Source organism: Petromyzon marinus, chromosome 17, assembly GCF_048934315.1.
Source record: "Petromyzon marinus isolate PM22_M1 ecotype Great Lakes invasive population chromosome 17, UKy_Petmar_22M1.pri1.0, whole genome shotgun sequence".
NCBI classification, from domain to species: domain Eukaryota; kingdom Metazoa; phylum Chordata; class Hyperoartia; order Petromyzontiformes; family Petromyzontidae; genus Petromyzon; species Petromyzon marinus.
The window spans coordinates 21,631,812-21,653,533 of record NC_133683.1 but is presented as its reverse complement, the minus strand read 5'-3'; the positions used below and the strand labels follow the sequence as shown (position 1 = coordinate 21,653,533).

The 21,722-nt window shown below is 54.4% G+C and overlaps 1 protein-coding gene across 1 annotated transcript in view; it reads left to right on the top strand.

Annotated features, from left to right (window-relative positions):
- Nucleotides 1-21,222, top strand: part of CDKL4 (cyclin dependent kinase like 4) — a 65,129-nt gene extending 43,907 nt beyond the window's left edge. The window contains exons 6-9 of the mRNA XM_032955774.2: nucleotides 1,101-1,183; nucleotides 3,451-3,507; nucleotides 16,311-16,478; nucleotides 16,973-21,222. Of these exons, the coding sequence (XP_032811665.1) occupies nucleotides 1,101-1,183; nucleotides 3,451-3,507; nucleotides 16,311-16,478; nucleotides 16,973-17,074 (410 nt within the window). The 3' untranslated portion in view covers nucleotides 17,075-21,222. The remainder of the gene's footprint in view (nucleotides 1-1,100; nucleotides 1,184-3,450; nucleotides 3,508-16,310; nucleotides 16,479-16,972) is intronic.
- Nucleotides 21,223-21,722: the final 500 nt, after the last annotated feature.

Here is a 21,722-nt window from a genome sequence, read left to right as displayed (position 1 = left end):
TTTCAATCTAGATTTCCAAGTGCATAGCTCCAGTAGCTTCCCAATATTGGAAGAACGTTCCAGACGGCCGCATAAGCGCATCTGAAATCGCACGATGCAAGTGGCTGTCTTTGTTTGATGGTTTGCCAAAAGCCACTGCAAGGATGACCGGAGTTTGCGTGATGGTTTATGCTCCCTGACGAGATCAGCAAAGTTTGTGATACGGCGACTGAAGACATTGTGACGAGCAGCAGGTGGTACAACCCGAATACACATTGGAGAAGTAGTGATAATGCAGTGATAATGTAATTTATTTATCCACGAAATTCTCACAAAGTCTCAAGGCCCAAGCCTCCCATAAATTACGTGACTTCTGTGTGGCCGCCGCCACTCTAAATCCCTCCCCTTTCCCTGCCCCCTGTGAAAACAGACGCAGCTGATGCCGTCTCTTCCCGCCCATCCTCATCTCTCCTCACCCTTTGCTCCCGTTGTTCACATTTTTTTCCATCCTTTTCCTCGTGTTTCCCATTCTTTCTCTCCTCTCTTTCCTTTCCTGTTTCTTTTTCTTCATCCTTACATCACATCCTCTGGTTCCCTTGTATCCTCTAACCGCGGTGTGCCACAGGTAAAAAGTTGCGAGTGTATATTGAAGTGCTGGTCCATACCTGGAAATATGGTTGACAATGTAGCGTCACGTGGGTGTTCCACACTCCACAGCGATTCTAGCGGTGTGATCCGTTAATGCACGACCTCATTACGGTAGCTCATTACTCTATATACAACTATATACAACTTTATACAACTTTATACAACTATATACAATTTTATACAACTATATACAATTATATAAACTTTCTACAACTATATACAATTATATACAACTATATACAACTTTATACAACTATATACAACTTTATACAACTATATACAATTATATACAACTTTATACAACTATATACAATTATATACAACTTTCTACAACTATATACAACTATATACAACTTTATACAACTATATACAATTATATGCAACTTTATACAATTATATACAATTATATACAACTAACCATCGCTTAACCTGCTCATTGTTGCATTTCCTGGCTGTCTCCTGTCACCTACCAGGGGACCTCATTCCCAGGCACCAGCAGGCGTTCGCGTGTAACCAATACTTCAGTGGACTGGGAATCCCCGAGCCCGACGTCATGGTGAGGTCACCCACGCCGCCACCCACCCCCTGCCTCGGGGGTCAATCCTGAAGCCACTTTCACGTCAAATGCATGGCAGAGAGGTCCGCCGATGATGACACTGGATAGGCGGCTGGCACAAGAGCTGTTCGCGAGAGCCAAATCAAGCTGGCACGACACAACAGAGATAGCGTGGCCAGCACCACTCCTGTCTGACTTTCACTCTCCAGTGATTATGTTTATACATCGTCCTTATTTAAGGGCCTAGGAGAGGCCCGGAAAATGTTCAGAGTTTATTTAACCCTGCTACAATGTTGGTGGTGTATACGTGCGTCAGAATGTGATCTATCGGTCCCGCACACTGCCTCGATTAAAAAAAAACATATTTAAAAAATTAAAGCAGCACAACTTTATGGAGGTTTTATGAAGAGATCAAACGTTTTAAATGCTTGCATGGAAAGTTTCCACGTAAATTAGCACTTGTCTTACATAGGAATAACATAAAGTATTCTCCTTTTTTGTAATAGGGAATACAACATTTTTCCAAAAGAACATCTAAGCAACAGGTTACCATGTGTGTTGGCACGATAATCAAAATACGCTAAAACCCATTGCTACACAGCCAAAGTTGAAAGTGTTTTTTATTATCGGTGTCATCTTCACCACATGTGGAACTGAGGCAACACGTGTGATATTCCAGCGACTAAAACGTTTCAAACAAAACAACACCATCCCAAGAAGGCGACATTTACTTTAAGTGAAATGTTCCAAGAAGGAAACTAATTCCATTTGAAAGGAGAAGTCTCGCTCAGGTTTTTTTTAATAGCTCTCTCCACTGCCATCCACTGTGTTGCTAATGCGTAGGTGGTCTCCGTTTTATGTATTTTTGCCGGGTCGTACCGAGTGTGGCGTCTGCCACGATGTCCGACGTTTTGCTTCCACGTACCCGGGGCTTCTTCAGGAACTAAGCCCCCCGGGCTACGTGGGGCAAAACGTGGGACGCCAGGGCGATGAACCAACGGCAGCACTGTGCATCTGCACTGTAAACGATTGGAACAGCTAAATATTTATTGATTTATAAAATGTATATTTATGAAAAAAATATTCGAAAAAACATTTAAATAAATACGGTCGAGCTTATAATTTTATTTTACAGCTCTTTTGTCGTGTCACTGCTGGCTGATGGCCTCTCCTTCCCATGCTGTGTTTGTCATTGGGGTTGTTTGACCATACTTCACCACGCTGGTCAATGAGAGTAGGCAAGTGGGGGTGGAGGACCAGGATCAGTTTAGATATCACTCACCGGTGTGTTAGTTGTCGCCAGTATGGGTTCATAATACAGTATGCAAAACCATTGCACCCAGCTATTTAACTACTGACTTCACATCCCCATTAATATCGGTACACACATTCACTTGGAAATGCCGTAGAGCATTATGGGTAGAAGAAAATAGAAGCAGCACTTGGTTCTTCTGTCTCACAAATATCAACACAAATGTTTTAGTCCATCAGCCTACTGGCTATCCAGACCAATATTATCAATCAACATTTGAATATACATATAAATAAATGACATTGGTCTAAAAAGGCATTAGACCGATAGACTAAAACATATTTTGTACCTATGTGCGGAAACTATTTTCGCGTCAGAATGATAAAACTCTTTCAGAGCGTTCGTTCGCGTCGAGTCCTGACGGCTAACCGCTACACTACCGCTCCCCTACTCTACCGCCACACACGCATACACCACACACGAACACTGTGACCCTACACACACACACATTGTGACAACACTGAACTTTGCTTAAGGTGCTGTTGCTATGTGTTAGCCAGCTCAGCCGAGGGGCTAAAATGCTCAGTTCCCTCTGTTAATTGCGATTAAATAATGATACCGAACATCAACGTGTGACTGGCGAGTGGCCTTGTTAGGTCTCAAAAGCATTGCCAATAATTTTCGGATCATTCTGTATTGATGATTAAACTGGGATATTTACTGATGATCATATCCTCAGTGCGACCTTGACTGGAACTATTATACATTCTAGTTGTTCATATGCTGGACAGACGTCTTCAGAACTTTATGAGGAGCTTTTAAAGTAATTGCTTTCGGGCGTAAAGTATATTTTTAAGCTTCGGTAGCAATATCAAAGCACGGATGAAAATGCATTACCGTTCTGTTATTCGAGCTGTATAATTTATTATCTTGCCTTTTAACATTCAGGCTATATTATCTTATTGCTGACTTCCTCCCACACTTTTGCCCTCTCTGTGTCCCTCACATTTTACAGGAGCCCTTGGAGATTAAATTCCAGTCGCTCAACAGTCAAGCTCTGAGTTTTATGATGGTAAGTTTTTACGCGCGGCATGCGGTGCACACATTTGGTCTATTCGAGGTGCATGGGTGACCTAGCGGTGAGAGCAGTGAGCAACCACGAGCTGACATCCTGAGTTCAAAACCAGGCATCGGTCCACCCGCGGTTAAACTAAAACACTCAACACATTCGTCAATGGCAATGACTTTAAAACTAAAAAGATATCAATAATCGTCAGGGGTTTTAGTGAGTTTTTGTTGTTATATTTCTGCTTGTGCATCACACCAAATAATGTTTACTCGTGATTAAAATAGCTTCTCACGTGGTGGTGAGCTTATGGCGTGACCCTGGTCGTCAACGACTGCACACACAAAGCAAATAATCTCATTCAATGAGGGTTTTGTATTTTATTTTGCTTTCGCCGAAACATGCGGCAAACAATCCTTGCAAAGCGTTAAAAGGCGTGCTTGGCCCTCGTGTGCATACAGAGATCCCTGAAGCAGTTCTGTAACACCTTCTGGGGCCATCCCCCGACACAAGGTGGTGCACAGCTAGCTCTGCCGGTCCGGAATAGAAATATATTCATCTCATTACGTGACGCCAAGAGCATCATTTGGAATGTACTTGTGAACAAAATCCCCGTTAGCATATTATGTTCTGATAGGCATTAAGTAAAGATGAGGCTGGATGTTCCGTTATCAGTGGTGCGTAATCTCCAGATGATCTAATCCTCCAGGCTGATCTTCACCTGTTGATCATTGCTCGCAATGTGAATGTAAATGAGGTGGGGCGAGGCAGTCGCGCGTTGCGTTTCCTCGACGGATTGCTGCGCCGTCGCTGCATCGCGGCGGCGGTGGCTTCGAAAATCCCGAGGGAGGCGTTAGGGCGTCACCGTCGTGGGCTGCTTGGAGATGGTGGGGGGGGGGGCTCTGAATGAGTGTCCTGGTGGGGGGCTCTGAATGAGTGTCCTGGGGGGGGGGCTCTGAATGAGTGTCCTGGGGGGGGCTCTGAATGAGTGTCCTGGGGGGGGCTCTGAATGAGTGTCCTGGTGGGGGGGGGGCTCTGAATGAGTGTCCTGGGGGGGGCTCTGAATGAGTGTACTGGGGGGGGGCTCTGAATGAGTGTACTGGGGGGGGGGCTCTGAATGAGTGTCCTGGGGGGGGCTCTGAATGAGTGTCCTGGGGGGGGCTCTGAATGAGTGTACTGGGGGGGGCTCTGAATGAGTGTACTGGGGGGGGGCTCTGAATGAGTGTGCTGGGGGGGGCTCTGAATGAGTGTCCTGGGGGGGGCTCTGAATGAGTGTCCTGGGGGGGGGGCTCTGAATGAGTGTCCTGGGGGGGGCTCTGAATGAGTGTTCTGGGAGGGGGCTCTGAATGAGTGTCCTGGGGGGGGATCTGAATGAGTGTCCTGGGGGGGGGCTCTGAATGAGTGTCCTGGGGGGGGCTCTGAATGAGTGTCCTGGGGGGGGCTCTGAATGAGTGTCCTGGGGGGGGCTCTGAATGAGTGTCCTGGGAGGGGCTCTGAATGAGTCCTGGGGGGGGGCTCTGAATAAGTGTCCTGGGGGGGGGCTCTGAATGAGTGTACTGGGGGGGGCTCTGAATGAGTGTCCTGGGGGGGCTCTGAATGAGTGTCCTGGGGGGGGGCTCTGAATGAGTGTCCTGGGGGGGGCTCTGAATGAGTGTCCTGGGGGGGGCTCTGAATGAGTGTACTGGGGGGGCTCTGAATGAGTGTCCTGGGGGGGGCTCTGAATGAGTGTCCTGGGGGGGGGCTCTGAATGAGTGTCCTGGGGGGACTCTGAATGAGTGTCCTGGGGGGGGCTCTGAATGAGTGTTCTGGGGGGGGCTCTGAATGAGTGTCCTGGGGAGGCTCTGAATGAGTGTCCTGGGGGGCTCTGAATGAGTGTCCTGGGGGGGGGCTCTGAATGAGTGTCCTGGGGGGGCTCTGAATGAGTGTCCTGGGGGGGGCTCTGAATGAGTGTCCTGGGGGGGGCTCTGAATGAGTCCTGGGGGGGCTCTGAATGAGTGTCCTGGGGGAGGCTCTGAATGAGTGTACTGGGGGGGGGCTCTGAATGAGTGTCCTGGGGGGGGCTCTGAACGAGTGTCCTGGGGGGGGGGCTCTGAATGAGTGTCCTGGGGGGGGCTCTGAATGAGTGTCCTGGGGGGGGCTCTGAATGAGTGTCCTGGGGGGGGCTCTGAATGAGTGTCCTGGGGGGGGCTCTGAATGAGTGTCCTGGGGGGGGGCTCTGAATGAGTGGCCTGGGGGGGGCTCTGAATGAGTGTCCTGGGGGGGGGGCTCTGAATGAGTGGCCTGGGGGGGGCTCTGAATGAGTGTCCTGGGGGGGGCCTCTGAATGAGTGGCCTGGGGGGGGGCTCTGAATGAGTGTCCTGGGGGGGCTCTGAATGAGTGTCCTGGGGGGGGCTCTGAATGAGTGTCCTGGGGGGGGCTCTGAATGAGTGTCCTAGGGGGGCTCTGAATGAGTGTCCTGGGGGGGGCTCTGAATGAGTGTCCGGGGGGGGGGGCTCTAAATGAGTGTAATGGGGGGGCTCTGAATGAGTGTCTTGGGGGGGGCTCTGAATGAGTGTCCTGGGGGGGCTCTGAATGAGTGTCCTGGGGGGGGCTCTGAATGAGTGTCCTGGGGGGGGCTCTGAATGAGTGTACTGGGGGGGGCTCTGAATGAGTGTCCTGGGGGGGGCTCTGAATGAGTGTCCTGGGGGGGCTCTGAATGAGTGTCCTGGGGGGGGCTCTGAATGAGTGTCCTGGGGGGGGCTCTGAATGAGTCTCCTGGGGGGGGCTCTGAATGAGTGTCCTGGGGGGGGGCTCTGAATGAGTGTCCTGGGGGGGGGCTCTAAATGAGTGTCCTGGGGGGGGACTCTGAATGAGTGTACTGGGGGGGCTCTGAATGAGTGTCCTGGGGGGGGGCTCTGAATGAGTGTCCTGGGGGGGGCTCTGAATGAGTGTCCTGGGGGGGGGCTCTGAATGAGTGTCCTGGGGGGGGCTCTGAATGAGTGTCCTGGGGGGGGCTCTGAATGAGTGTCCTGGGGGGGGCTCTGAATGAGTGTCCTGGGGGGGCTCTGAATGAGTCTCCTGGGGGGGGCTCTGAATGAGTGTCCTGGGGGGGGCTCTGAATGAGTGTCTTGGGGGGGGCTCTGAATGAGTGTCCTGGGGGGGCTCTGAATGAATGTCCTGGGGGGGGCTCTGAATGAGTGTCCTGGGGGGGGCTCTGAATGAGTGTACTGGGGGGGGGCTCTGAATGAGTGTCCTGGGGGGGGCTCTGAATGAGTGTCCTGGGGGGGCTCTGAATGAGTGTACTGGGGGGGGCTCTGAATGAGTGTACTGGGGGGGGGGCTCTGAATGAGTGTCCTGGGGGGGGCTCTGAATGAGTGTCCTGGGGGGGCTCTGAATGAGTGTCCTGGGGGGGGGCTCTGAATGAGTGTCCTGGGGGGGGCTCTGAATGAGTGTTCTGGGGGGGGGCTCTGAATGAGTGTCCTGGGGGGGGATCTGAATGAGTGTCCTGGGGCGGGGCTCTGAATGAGTGTCCTGGGGGGGGGCTCTGAATGAGTGTCCTGGGGGGGGCTCTGAATGAGTGTCCTGGGGGGGGCTCTGAATGAGTCCTGGGGGGGGCTCTGAATAAGTGTCCTGGGGGGGGGCTCTGAATGAGTGTACTGGGGGGGGGGCTCTGAATGAGTGTCCTGGGGGGGGGCTCTGAATGAGTGTCCTGGGGGGGCTCTGAATGAGTGTCCGGGGGGGGCTCTGAATGAGTGTCCTGGGGGGGGCTCTGAATGAGTGTACTGGGGGGGGCTCTGAATGAGTGTCCTGGGGGGGGGCTCTGAATGAGTGTACTGGGGGGGCTCTGAATGAGTGTCCTGGGGGGGCCTCTGAATGAGTGTCCTGGGGGGGGCTCTGAATGAGTGTCCTGGGGGGGGGCTCTGAATGAGTGTCCTGGGGAGGCTCTGAATGAGTGTCCTGGGGGGCTCTGAATGAGTGTCCTGGGGGGGGGCTCTGAATGAGTGTCCTGGGGGGGCTCTGAATCAGTGTCCTGGGGGGGGCTCTGAATGAGTGTCCTGGGGGGGGGCTCTGAATGAGTCCTGGGGGGGGCTCTGAATGAGTGTCCTGGGGGAGGCTCTGAATGAGTGTACTGGGGGGGGGGCTCTGAATGAGTGTCCTGGGGGGGGCTCTGAACGAGTGTCCTGGGGGGGGGCTCTGAATGAGTGTCCTGGGGGGGGCTCTGAATGAGTGTCCTGGGGGGGGCTCTGAATGAGTGTCCTGGGGGGGGCTCTGAATGAGTGTCCTGGGGGGGGGCTCTGAATGAGTCCTGGGGGGGGCTCTGAATGAGTGTCCTGGGGGAGGCTCTGAATGAGTGTACTGGGGGGGGGCTCTGAATGAGTGTCCTGGGGGGGGCTCTGAACGAGTGTCCTGGGGGGGGGCTCTGAATGAGTGTCCTGGGGGGGGCTCTGAATGAGTGTCCTGGGGGGGGCTCTGAATGAGTGTCCTGGGGGGGGCTCTGAATGAGTGTCCTGGGGGGAGCTCTGAATGAGTGTCCTGGGGGGGGGCTCTGAATGAGTGGCCTGGGGGGGGCTCTGAATGAGTGTCCTGGGGGGGGGGGGCTCTGAATGAGTGGCCTGGGGGGGGCTCTGAATGAGTGTCCTGGGGGGGGCCTCTGAATGAGTGGCCTGGGGGGGGGCTCTGAATGAGTGTCCTGGGGGGGGCTCTGAATGAGTGTCCTGGGGGGGGCTCTGAATGAGTGTCCTGGGGGGGGCTCTGAATGAGTGTCCTAGGGGGGGCTCTGAATGAGTGTCCTGGGGGGGGCTCTGAATGAGTGTCCGGGGGGGGGCTCTGAATGAGTGTACTGGGGGGGGCTCTGAATGAGTGTCCTGGGGGGGGCTCTGAATGAGTGTCCTGGGGGGGGGCTCTGAATGAGTGTCCTAGGGGGGGCTCTGAATGAGTGTCCTGGGGGGGGGCTCTAAATGAGTGTCCTGGGGGGGGCTCTGAATGAGTGTCCTGGGGGGGGCTCTGAATGAGTGTCCTGGGGGGACTCTGAATGAGTGTCCTGGGGGGGGCTCTGAATGAGTGTTCTGGGGGGGGGCTCTGAATGAGTGTCCTGGGGAGGCTCTGAATGAGTGTCCTGGGGGGCTCTGAATGAGTGTCCTGGGGGGGGGCTCTGAATGAGTGTCCTGGGGGGGCTCTGAATGAGTGTCCTGGGGGGGGCTCTGAATGAGTGTCCTGGGGGGGGGCTCTGAATGAGTCCTGGGGGGGGCTCTGAATGAGTGTCCTGGGGGAGGCTCTGAATGAGTGTACTGGGGGGGGGCTCTGAATGAGTGTCCTGGGGGGGGCTCTGAACGAGTGTCCTGGGGGGGGGCTCTGAATGAGTGTCCTGGGGGGGGCTCTGAATGAGTGTCCTGGGGGGGGCTCTGAATGAGTGTCCTGGGGGGACTCTGAATGAGTGTCCTGGGGGGGGCTCTGAATGAGTGTTCTGGGGGGGGGCTCTGAATGAGTGTCCTGGGGAGGCTCTGAATGAGTGTCCTGGGGGGGGGCTCTGAATGAGTGGCCTGGGGGGGGCTCTGAATGAGTGTCCTGGGGGGGGGGCTCTGAATGAGTGGCCTGGGGGGGGCTCTGAATGAGTGTCCTGGGGGGGGCCTCTGAATGAGTGGCCTGGGGGGGGGCTCTGAATGAGTGTCCTGGGGGGGGCTCTGAATGAGTGTCCTGGGGGGGGGCTCTGAATGAGTGTCCTGGGGGGGGCTCTGAATGAGTGTCCTAGGGGGGGCTCTGAATGAGTGTCCTGGGGGGGGCTCTGAATGAGTGTCCGGGGGGGGGCTCTGAATGAGTGTACTGGGGGGGGGCTCTGAATGAGTGTCCTGGGGGGGGCTCTGAATGAGTGTCCTGGGGGGGGCTCTGAATGAGTGTCCTAGGGGGGGCTCTGAATGAGTGTCCTGGGGGGGGGGCTCTAAATGAGTGTCCTGGGGGGGGACTCTGAATGAGTGTACTGGGGGGGCTCTGAATGAGTGTCCTGGGGGGGGGGCTCTGAATGAGTGTCCTGGGGGGGGCTCTGAATGAGTGTCCTGGGGGGGGCTCTGAATGAGTGTCCTGGGGGGGGCTCTGAATGAGTGTCCTGGGGGGGGCTCTGAATGAGTGTCCTGGGGGGGGCTCTGAATGAGTGTCCTGGGGGGGGCTCTGAATGAGTCTCCTGGGGGGGGCTCTGAATGAGTGTCCTGGGGGGGGCTCTGAATGAGTGTCCTGGGGAGGGCTCTGAATGAGTGTCTTGGGGGGGGCTCTGAATGAGTGTCCTGGGGGGGCTCTGAATGAGTGTCCTGGGGGGGGCTCTGAATGAGTGTCCTGGGGGGGGCTCTGAATGAGTCTCCTGGGGGGGGGCTCTGAATGAGTGTCCTGGGGGGGGCTCTGAATGAGTGTCCTGGGGGGGGCTCTGAATGAGTGTCCTGGGGGGGGGGCTCTGAATGAGTGTCCTGGGGGGGGGCTCTGAATGAGTGTCCTGGGGGGGGCTCTGAATGAGTGGCCTGGGGGGGCTCTGAATGAGTGTCTTGGGGGGGCTCTGAATGAGTGTCCTGGGGGGGGGCTCTGAATGAGTGTCCTGGGGGGGGGCTCTGAATGAGTGTCCGTGGGGGGCTCTGAATGAGTGTCCTGGGGGGGGGCTCTGAATGAGTGTCCTGCGGGGGGGCTCTGAATGAGTGTCCTGGGGGGGGGGCTCTGAATCCGTGTCCTGGGAGGGGCTCTGAATGAGTGTCCTGGGGGGGGGGCTCTGAATCCGTGTCCTGGGAGGGGCTCTGAATGAGTATCCTGGGGGGGGGCTCTGAATGAGTGTCCTTGGGGGGGGCTCTGAATTAGTGTCCTGGGGGGGGCTCTGAATGAGTGTCCTGGGGGGGGCTCTGAATGAGTGTCCTGGGGGGGGGCTCTGAATGAGTGTCCTGGGGGGGCTCTGAATGAGTGTCCTGGGGGGGCCTCTGAATGAGTGTCCTGGGGGGGGGCTCTGAATGAGTGTCCTGGGGGGGGGGGCTCTGAATGAGTGTCCTGGGGGGGGGCTCTGAATGAGTGTCCTGGGGGGGCTCTGAATGAGTGTCCTGGGGGGGCTCTGAATGAGTGTCCTGGGGGGGGGGCTCTGAATGAGTGTCCTGGGGGGGGGCTCTGAATGAGTGTCCTGGGGGGGGCTCTGAATGAGTGTCCTGGGGGGGGCTCTGAATGAGTGTCCTGGGGGGGGCTCTGAATGAGTGTCCTGGGGGGGGCTCTGAATGAGTCTCCTGGGGGGGGCTCTGAATGAGTGTCCTGGGGGGGGCTCTGAATGAGTGTCCTGGGGGGGGCTCTGAATGAGTATCTTGGGGGGGGCTCTGAATGAGTGTCCTGGGGGGGCTCTGAATGAGTGTCCTGGGGGGGGCTCTGAATGAGTGTCCTGGGGGGGGCTCTGAATGAGTCTCCTGGGGGGGGCTCTGAATGAGTGTCCTGGGGGGGGCTCTGAATGAGTGTCCTGGGGGGGGCTCTGAATGAGTGTCCTGGGGGGGGGCTCTGAATGAGTGTCCTGGGGGGGGCTCTGAATGAGTGTCCTGGGGGGGGGCTCTGAATGAGTGGCCTGGGGGGGCTCTGAATGAGTGTCTTGGGGGGGCTCTGAATGAGTGTCCTGGGGGGGGGCTCTGAATGAGTGTCCTGGGGGGGGCTCTGAATGAGTGGCCTGGGGGGGGCTCTGAATGAGTGTCCTGGGGGGGGGCTCTGAATGAGTGTCCTGGGGGGGGGCTCTGAATGAGTGTCCGGGGGGGCCTCTGAATGAGTGTCCTGGGGGGGGGCTCTGAATGAGTGTCCTGCGGGGGGGCTCTGAATGAGTGTCCTGGGGGGGGGGCTCTGAATCCGTGTCCTGGGAGGGGCTCTGAATGAGTGTCCTGGGGGGGGGGCTCTGAATGAGTGTCCTGGGAGGGGCTCTGAATGAGTATCCTGGGAGGGGGCTCTGAATGAGTGTCCTTGGGGGGGGCTCTGAATTAGTGTCCTGGGGGGGGCTCTGAATGAGTGTCCTGGGGGGGGCTCTGAATGAGTGTCCTGGGGGGGGCTCTGAATGAGTGTCCTGGGGGGGCTCTGAATGAGTGTCCTGGGGGGGGCTCTGAATGAGTGTCCTGGGGGGGGCTCTGAATGAGTGTCCTGGGGGGGGCTCTGAATGAGTGTCCTGGGGGGGGCTCTGAATGAGTGTCCTGGGGGGGGCTCTGAATGAGTCTCCTGGGGGGGGCTCTGAATGAGTGTCCTGGGGGGGGCTCTGAATGAGTGTCCTGGGGAGGGCTCTGAATGAGTGTCTTGGGGGGGGCTCTGAATGAGTGTCCTGGGGGGGCTCTGAATGAGTGTCCTGGGGGGGGCTCTGAATGAGTGTCCTGGGGGGGGCTCTGAATGAGTCTCCTGGGGGGGGGGCTCTGAATGAGTGTCCTGGGGGGGGCTCTGAATGAGTGTCCTGGGGGGGGCTCTGAATGAGTGTCCTGGGGGGGGGGCTCTGAATGAGTGTCCTGGGGGGGGCTCTGAATGAGTGTCCTGGGGGGGGCTCTGAATGAGTGGCCTGGGGGGGCTCTGAATGAGTGTCTTGGGGGGGCTCTGAATGAGTGTCCTGGGGGGGGGCTCTGAATGAGTGTCCTGGGGGGGGGCTCTGAATGAGTGTCCGTGGGGGGCTCTGAATGAGTGTCCTGGGGGGGGGCTCTGAATGAGTGTCCTGCGGGGGGGCTCTGAATGAGTGTCCTGGGGGGGGGGCTCTGAATCCGTGTCCTGGGAGGGGCTCTGAATGAGTGTCCTGGGGGGGGGGCTCTGAATCCGTGTCCTGGGAGGGGCTCTGAATGAGTATCCTGGGGGGGGGCTCTGAATGAGTGTCCTTGGGGGGGGCTCTGAATTAGTGTCCTGGGGGGGGCTCTGAATGAGTGTCCTGGGGGGGGCTCTGAATGAGTGTCCTGGGGGGGGGCTCTGAATGAGTGTCCTGGGGGGGCTCTGAATGAGTGTCCTGGGGGGGCCTCTGAATGAGTGTCCTGGGGGGGGGCTCTGAATGAGTGTCCTGGGGGGGGGGGCTCTGAATGAGTGTCCTGGGGGGGGCTCTGAATGAGTGTCCTGGGGGGGCTCTGAATGAGTGTCCTGGGGGGGCTCTGAATGAGTGTCCTGGGGGGGGGGCTCTGAATGAGTGTCCTGGGGGGGGGCTCTGAATGAGTGTCCTGGGGGGGGCTCTGAATGAGTGTCCTGGGGGGGGCTCTGAATGAGTGTCCTGGGGGGGGCTCTGAATGAGTGTCCTGGGGGGGCTCTGAATGAGTCTCCTGGGGGGGGCTCTGAATGAGTGTCCTGGGGGGGGCTCTGAATGAGTGTCCTGGGGGGGGCTCTGAATGAGTGTCTTGGGGGGGGCTCTGAATGAGTGTCCTGGGGGGGCTCTGAATGAGTGTCCTGGGGGGGGCTCTGAATGAGTGTCCTGGGGGGGGCTCTGAATGAGTCTCCTGGGGGGGGCTCTGAATGAGTGTCCTGGGGGGGGCTCTGAATGAGTGTCCTGGGGGGGGCTCTGAATGAGTGTCCTGGGGGGGGGCTCTGAATGAGTGTCCTGGGGGGGGCTCTGAATGAGTGTCCTGGGGGGGGGCTCTGAATGAGTGGCCTGGGGGGGCTCTGAATGAGTGTCTTGGGGGGGCTCTGAATGAGTGTCCTGGGGGGGGGCTCTGAATGAGTGTCCTGGGGGGGGCTCTGAATGAGTGGCCTGGGGGGGGCTCTGAATGAGTGTCCTGGGGGGGGGCTCTGAATGAGTGTCCTGGGGGGGGGCTCTGAATGAGTGTCCGGGGGGGCCTCTGAATGAGTGTCCTGGGGGGGGGCTCTGAATGAGTGTCCTGCGGGGGGGCTCTGAATGAGTGTCCTGGGGGGGGGGCTCTGAATCCGTGTCCTGGGAGGGGCTCTGAATGAGTGTCCTGGGGGGGGGGCTCTGAATGAGTGTCCTGGGAGGGGCTCTGAATGAGTATCCTGGGGGGGGGCTCTGAATGAGTGTCCTTGGGGGGGGCTCTGAATTAGTGTCCTGGGGGGGGCTCTGAATGAGTGTCCTGGGGGGGGCTCTGAATGAGTGTCCTGGGGGGGGCTCTGAATGAGTGTCCTGGGGGGGCTCTGAATGAGTGTCCTGGGGGGGCCTCTGAATGAGTGTCCTGGGGGGGGCTCTGAATGAGTGTCCTGGGGGGGGGCTCTGAATGAGTGTCCTGGGGGGGGGCTCTGAATGAGTGTCCTGGGGGGGCTCTGAATGAGTGTCCTGGGGGGGCTCTGAATGAGTGTCCTGGGGGGGGGCTCTGAATGAGTGTCCTGGGGGGGCTCTGAATGAGTGTCCTGGGGGGGCTCTGAATGAGTGTCCTGGGGGGGGCTCTGAATGAGTCCTGGGGGGGGGCTCTGAATGAGTGTCCTGGGGGGGGGCTCTGAATGAGTGGCCTGGGGGGGGCTCTGAATGAGTGTCCTGGGGGGGGCCCTGAATGAGTGTCCTGGGGGGGGCTCTGAATGAGTGTCCTGGGGGGGGCTCTGAATGAGTGTCCTGGGGGGGGCTCTGAATGAGTGTCCTGGGGGGGCACTGAATGAGTGTCCTGTGGGGGGGGGCTCTGAATGAGTGTCCTGGGGGGGGCTCTGAATGAGTGTCTTGGGGGGGGCTCTGAATGAGTGTCCTGGGGGGGGCTCTGAATGAGTGTCCTGGGGGGGGGGGCTCTGAATGAGTGTCCTGGGGGGGAGCTCTGAATGAGTTTCCTGGGGGGGGCTCTGAATTAGTGTCCTGGGGGGGGGCTCTGAATGAGTGTCCTGGGGGGGGGCTCTGAATGAGTGTCCTGGGGGGGGGCTCTGAATGAGTGTCCTGGAGGGGGCTCTGAATGAGTGTCCTGGGGGGGCTCTGAATGAGTGTCCTGGGGGGGGTCTGAATGAGTGTCCTGGGGGGGGGGCTCTGAATAAGTGTCCTGGGGGGGTTCTGAATGAGTGTCCTGGGGGGGCTCTGAATGAGTGTCCTGGGGGGGCTCTGAATGAGTGTCCAGGGGGGGCTCTGAATGAGTGTCCAGGGGGGGCTCTGAATGAGTGTCCTGGGGGGGGCTCTGAATGAGTGTCCTGGGGGGGCTCTGAATGAGTGACCTGGGGGGGGCTTTGAATAAGTGTCCTGGGGGGGGGCTCTGAATGGGTGTCCTGGGGGGGGCTCTGAATGAGTTTCCTGGGGGGGGCTCTGAATGAGTGTCCTGGGGGGGGGCTCTGAATGAGTGTCTTGGGGGGGGCTCTGAATGAGTGTCTTGGGGGGGGCTCTGAATGAGTGTCCTGGGCGGGGCTCTGAATGAGTGTCCTGGGGGAGAGCTCTGAATGAGTGTCCTGGGGGGGGGGCTCTGAATGAGTGTCCTGGGGGGCTCTGAATGCGTGTCCTGGGGGGGGCTCTGAATGAGTGTCCAGGGGGGGCTCTGAATGAGTGTCCTGGGGGGGGCTCTGAATGAGTGTCCTGGGGGGGGGCTCTGAATGAGTGTCCTGGGGGGGGCTCTGAATGAGTGTCCTGGGGGGGACTCTGAATGAGTGTCCTGGGGGGGGGCTCTGAATGAGTGTCCTGGGGGGCTCTGAATGAGTGTCCTGGGGGGGGGCTCTGAATGAGTGTCCTGGGGGGGGCTCTGAATGAGTGTCCTGGGGGGGGCTCTGAATGAGTGTCCTGGGGGGGGGGCTCTGAATGAGTGTCCAGGGGGGCGGGGGTGGTTGGAGGGGCTCAATGCCGGCTGCGATCTTGCGTTTGCGACCGTGCAGTCACCTGGGAATTCAGCCCAGGTTCTCAAGCCACCACGGCAACGATTAAACGAAAAAAATAACCCACCTGATGAAAAGATGATTGGGAAGCCCGTCCACATTCAATGGCTCCCCCACCCCCACACATGACCCCTCTCAAACGGTACATGCTTATCAATTTTATCATTTTGAAGTGTGGCCGAAGCCACATGTTAGGTTATTGTAAATAATAAAACAGAGAAACCACACCTAGGCCAATAAACAAAATATCCGGATGAATTATCGAGTAAAAGATTCATATTCTTGGTTCTTTCGGTAAAGTCACGTAGAAGGGAAACAATATATTTTTATTATTTTATTGTTTCCCTTCTACGTGACTTTACCGAAGGAACCAAGAATATGAATCCCTGCAAGTCACGAAAGCTTTAAATCAAAGAGTAAAAGATTATTTATATTTCAGTATTTTTGCTCTCGTTGCCATGAAGAACATATTTCGAGCTTCCGAATTACTCATCATTTAAAATTTGGTGGAGTGGTCTCAAAGTCCTCTAGCCATACATGCACACAGGCTGGTCACTTATTATGGAGATTGCTCTGCATCTAATTTGTTCGGCGAATACACAGAGAGAGCGACGAACTCGTCTGTACATCGAAATAGTGATGTCGGTGTGATGTGGTTAAATAGACCCCTTCATGGATATTGAGCGAAGGGCCTGTGGCATTTCGCAGCCGATTCACTCCCCAATGCGACTCGTGGCCTGCTTGTCGTAAGATTTTCCAGAAATTAAGATTGCTTTTCTCCCATGGCTGCCACAAGATAGTACAAGTGAACGAGCTAGCAAGACGGTCTATTAAGTGAGCCTCCCTTCCATTCGGAACGCATCCATACATTTGTCCTCGAGCGAACAAATGGATGGACAGAAGAGTAGATGGACGGACACACAAATGGACGGACGTATTTCCCCGCCATTGCAATTACCAGAATATCGGCTCCCTATCTTTAAAACAAATGCCAGGGTCGGTTGCCGGAACGGGGTGCACATGACCGCATCTCGAGACGACACGAGGCGTGCGCGTTCTCTTCCGCCGTTGATCCGAGTACCCGTGATGCCACCCGCCTCCTCGTCCCGCAGAGCTGCCTGAGGATGGAGCCGACGGCAAGGCTGAGCTGCGAGGCGCTGCTACAGCACGCGTACTTCTACGCGTTCCGGGAGGGTGACGGGGGTGGCGGCGTGGGAAGCCGCGAGCCCGATCGGGGCGAGCGCAGGCACGACAAGCGTGGACGCAAGCGCCTCCCCGCGGTACGAACCGCGGCCGCGTGCGCTTCTCCCGGCAGCCATTTCTGTCGCTCAGATTTTCACCAACTTTTTTGTTTTGTAAGGCGGCCGGGTGGCGAGGCTCCGATGTCAGATAAGGGTTGCCGCGTCTAAGGTGCAAGCGCAACAGAATATCTCGCAATCCGTCCGTTTGTCCAACTGTCTGTCAATCCATTTGTCTATCGATCTATTTGTGTGTCCATCTGTTGATACACGCATACATTCATCCATCCATTCATTTCTCTGTCTGTTGCTCCATCCATTCGTCCATTTACCTGCCCATCTGGTAATTCATCCAACCATCCACCCATCAATCCATTCCTCTACATATCTATCCATCGATTCATCCATAACACCCATCGATTTGTCCTTCTCTCCGCCCAATCCATACACTCGTGCCGCCCGTCTGTCCGGCCATCCATCCGTCTACATTTCCTCCAATCGTTGAAGCGGGGGCGCGTGGTCCCGTTTGCCGACAGATGCTGCTGCTGCCGCAGCTGATCGGCAACAGCAACTCGCCGGCCCCGGAGGTCCGGAGGTACGTGCGCAACAAGCACGACCACCACCTGCCCACCATCTGACGGCGCGGGGCCACTGGAGCGTGCCGCCGTGGAGCTGCGGCGGAGGCGCTACCGAGCCCCTTTGTTTTCCCGTTTTTTAAATTTTTTTAAAAATATTTTTAATTACGTTACTTTATAAATAACTCATGAGCCATCTGCCACAGTCTTGCATTCTCCGTTCGGTTTAGGAATAAAAAGTCAACGAGGGTGGTGTGAATGTGTATGCAAAATCGAAATAAAATTAAAAGGGAATGAAACCGTAGGGTGCGGGGGGACGGGGGTGCTAGCAGATGTCTGAAATCTGCACGCCGAGTGCTGGGAGATGGGCAGGGTGCCTGGGCCTCGGGGGGGGGGTGGCGACTGTGATTGGATTCTCCTTGAGCGCTGGGGAGCAGGAATCATATCGCAGTTATGATTGCAGCGTGCACGCCCGCGGTGGGCCGCGAGTCGGTTTCCACTGCAGTCCGCACAGGATCACTGTGGGTATTTTTATTCTTATTTGCCGCTCCTTTCCCGCACCCTTAACTTATTTATGCATTCCTTTTCAGCATTAGCACGGCTGGCTACGTACGGTGCGAAAGCAGTTCAACATACATACATACATTAGGTGCGTGCCTCGATTGCTCGACACCTCTCTCTCTCTGATGTTTCTCCTCCTTAAAAACACTCCCGAACTGCCCCTATCTGCAGCTTTCTCCTTCCCTACCCAAAATCAATGACAGTTACATTTATAAATATATACGATTGCGTTCCCAGCAACAAAATGTGCCACCACCGACGTACATGATTCTATGGATACCTGACAGTATCTTTGTTGACGATCATCATCACCATCATCATCAGCGGCAATGCTCTATCCACTGCTGGATGAATGCCTCCCCAAGCCGTCGCCATCTCTCGTCTAGGTCCTGCACGTTATCTGAGCTTCTCGCTTCATCTCCGAGGCGGATGACCTCCTGGGCGTGTTTCCTCCTTTAGCTGAAACTTCATTATTCGTGACAACCACCGGGCATCGTCCCTTACAAAAACGTGTCCACCCGAAGCTGATAGCATCCGTAAATGATCATGACAATGATGTTGTTGATGACGATAACCGTGATAAAGGTGGTGGCATGATTATGGGATTAACATGACAATAGTAACTGTGATGGTGAGTAGTCTATATACAATTTGTCTTTGTAGGCTTTTATGCATTAAACATGCATATATGATTGAAAGCTGTATTGCAAACTGCCAGGATGCTCAAATTTTAAGCAGCTGTTGCTGTTTAAAAAGTCGAATCTCACAATGGGGTAAAACTAGGGCGGCTACATCTTATCCTTGACACCATTACCTGCGACTCCTATTATCCGTGGCAGCTGTGAGGTTCACAGACACTCCTATTAGCCAAGATCCTATTCTTTCTATTATTCGCGATTCATGTGTGGATTTGCCCATTCCTGATTTGCGAAACGGCTTCCTGTGTGTGGAATTTTCCCGGACAAGAAGTCACGCGGCAAAATACATCCTATTCTCTGCGAGTGGCCATGCTTTTCACCGCACAGGATAAGCGACACAAATTGTACGGAAGCCCCGCAGGTCTGCCATATCGGTTTCCCTCCGTGGGAGGAGTTAAGAGGAGTTGTAGGTGCAAAAATAGAAAATGAGATTCCGAGTTGCTCAAGTTGTCCGATGACGTGCCGGCTTTTAATTTCATCTCCCGTGCAACACGCACACCGCTGTCTGCTCTCGCCAGTGCCGGCGATACAATCGCAATTCGAGTACCTTCCATTGCACCTGCCACGGAGCTTACGATTGTCTGCGCACATTTGCGTCTCAGCGGTTTTTCATGAACCCCTTGTCTCCTCAGACGGCGGCCTCCCCTCCGTCTATGCAACAATACGCCTGCTTCTAGATTTGAAGCTTTCGTGACTGCAAGGATTCATACTCTTTGGTTTTTTCGGTAAAGTCACGTAGGTAAAAAATAAAATAAAAATAAATGAAAACAACGAAATGAAATCACGACGTTTCGGAGGCAACACAAGCTTCAAAAGAACTGTAGAGAGCTACAGTTATTTTGCTGTGCCTTTTTTTTACACCTGATGAAGGAAGCTTGTGTTGCCTCCGAAACGTCGTGATTTAATTTAGTTGTTTTCATTTATTTTAATTTTATTTTTTACCTACATGACTTTACCGAAAAAACCAAAGAGTATGAATACGCCTGCTGCCGTAGACAGCGGGGGAGAATATTCCTTTGGGAGACTGAAATACGTTTTTGTGGGGGGCAGTGGACGGGGGGGGGGGGCGATGACGACGACTGAAATATGTTTTAACTAAGCATTTTTGTGTTTGAATTAAATAAATGTTTAAAATATATATTTTGAAAAGTGACGTCCGAAAACTGGCAGAGCCCCTAGGTAGCCCGGGGCGCCAAAGGGTGGCGCGGGGTCCCCAGCGGTGACCTTGCACTCTGTCCACTTTGGACACGAGTTGTCGAAATATTTTTCAAATTGCACGGCATCACCAAATCCGTTCGCACGGCACGCGCTCTGCTAGTGGTGCGACCTTGCACCCTCTCGCCTGGGCTGTCGTCCACAGGGGGTCCCGCTTGTGCATGGCTGCGTTTGAATGCAAACTGCTAAATAGGTTCGAGGGGCCAAGCCCCGATTGGATGAACCGCACCACCGGCTGTGCTTGCTACAGAAACATCAAATGCTCCATCAAGTTAGCCCCTGCACTAATTGTAATTTTTTTTGGCGCAAATAATTCCCCTACCCTGAATAATCACCCCCTCACCAAAATCGTTAATTTCACTCAATTTAGATTGATTATATGAAGACACCAGACCTTAACAAGCTCCCCAACTGTGTTGTTATCCATGATCCCCAACACGGAATCTTGTTCGATGAAGAACTTGAATGTGCTGCTTCTGCTGCTGCTAACAAATTGTGTCATTCCCACGAGTGGAAGGACATTGCTGCATTCATGTTCAGCTCTTGGTGTATCAGTGCTGGGGTCTTGGCGACCCGACAAATCAAGCCCCATGCATACCGTGGAATGTGAAGTTCGGATGAGATTCCCACGCCAGGTGCATTTACTTACGTGGAATGATTGCCCAATTGGCCAAAACAGACTATTTACTTTTTATTTTACCAGGTCAGGCCCACTGAGCTATATAGCTCTTTTTCAGAAGCGACCTGCCACAAATAATAGCTCAACGAAGTGGCTTATCACGTGCAAATGTATAGCAGCCAAATACTCTAAACTCATGTTTCTACATGTGGAGTGAAACAACAGAGGAGCCGGAGAAAAATCCTCGCAACCACCGGGAGAGAGAGTACAGCCAAAGTCCAAATATACAACAGGCACCAGGAGTTGGGATCGAACCCAGGAACTCCTGTGTACCAGGCAAGGTAGTTAACATCTCGCCACCGTGGCGCCCATTTAACATCGTTAATGTGGCCATGCTGGAGAATGAGAGGGAATCACTCGGTCACCGATGTTACTGATTGCAGAATAACAAAACTAAAACGAAACCTGGTGACTGCTGAACCTCGCATCACTCTGCTCGTGTCCATGCCATGTGGAGAATGACTTGGCAAAGCCGACGACATTGAGACGTTTAAGTTGGCGGGCGCAAAGGGTCATCGTTTTCATGACTCCTGCGTGCCACTCATGGCGCACGCCGTTCTGGTCGATATCGACGGCGAGGCAGCCTTCAAGTAAAATCGCAGTACCACCGTCCCCTTGTTGAGAAGACCTTCACGGGCTCCTGTGTTTTTGTTAAATACCCTAACATGTCCGAAGCACTGTAAGCAAACTTCATTCAATGGGAGACTTTTATACATTTATAAGCCTAAGCATTTTAAACACTCCTGCGAGACCTACACACACCCTTATATATAAACCGGGCTTGTCTGTGCTTTTATCTTTTAACTAGTGTAATTAAATTTAGTGCAGTGGTAGTAATATATACCGTGATGCATAGTTGTAATATTTTTCAAAAATATTTTGATATAAATGACATGTTCTGATATATAATGTAATAACATTTGACCAGCGCATTTCAAAAATTTTGCGTGCTTACATTGAGTTATTATTGTGTACATACGCTGTTATCATAACTCCTGTTTGTTTAAAGTACCTGGATGATGAATTGTGTGCATAATAAACGTGTCTTTTTTGTTTTTTTTTGTCTGATGCAGCGTGTTCTTTTGCAGCGTGGAAATATGAGGTTAATTTGATTTTATTTTCAATTTTCAAGCTCAATCCAAGTCCAAACCCTATTATATTATCACCGGTATGAAATCCAGTTTCAATTTAAATCTCTGAGAAATAATCACATTGATCAGACAATGTGTTCTAATGCATTTAGATTGTTATTAATGTATATAGGAGTAAAATAACCTTCATATTCAACTTGACACACCTATGTACTACAACATTTTAAACAGGCAATACAAAATCATCTATAAATCCTATCGGCAAGTGTGAGGAATCAATGTGATTGGCTACTGATGCCTCTATATGCAGTGTGAGTGTAATATGATTGGCCAATGGTGCCTATAAAGGCAGTGTGAGAGATCAATGTGATTGGCCAATGGATGCCTGTACTGTATAGACAGTGTGAGGTCTGTGTGTTAGGTTACTGATGTCTCTGTAGACCGCGCCTGTGAAAGTTGCAGGAACC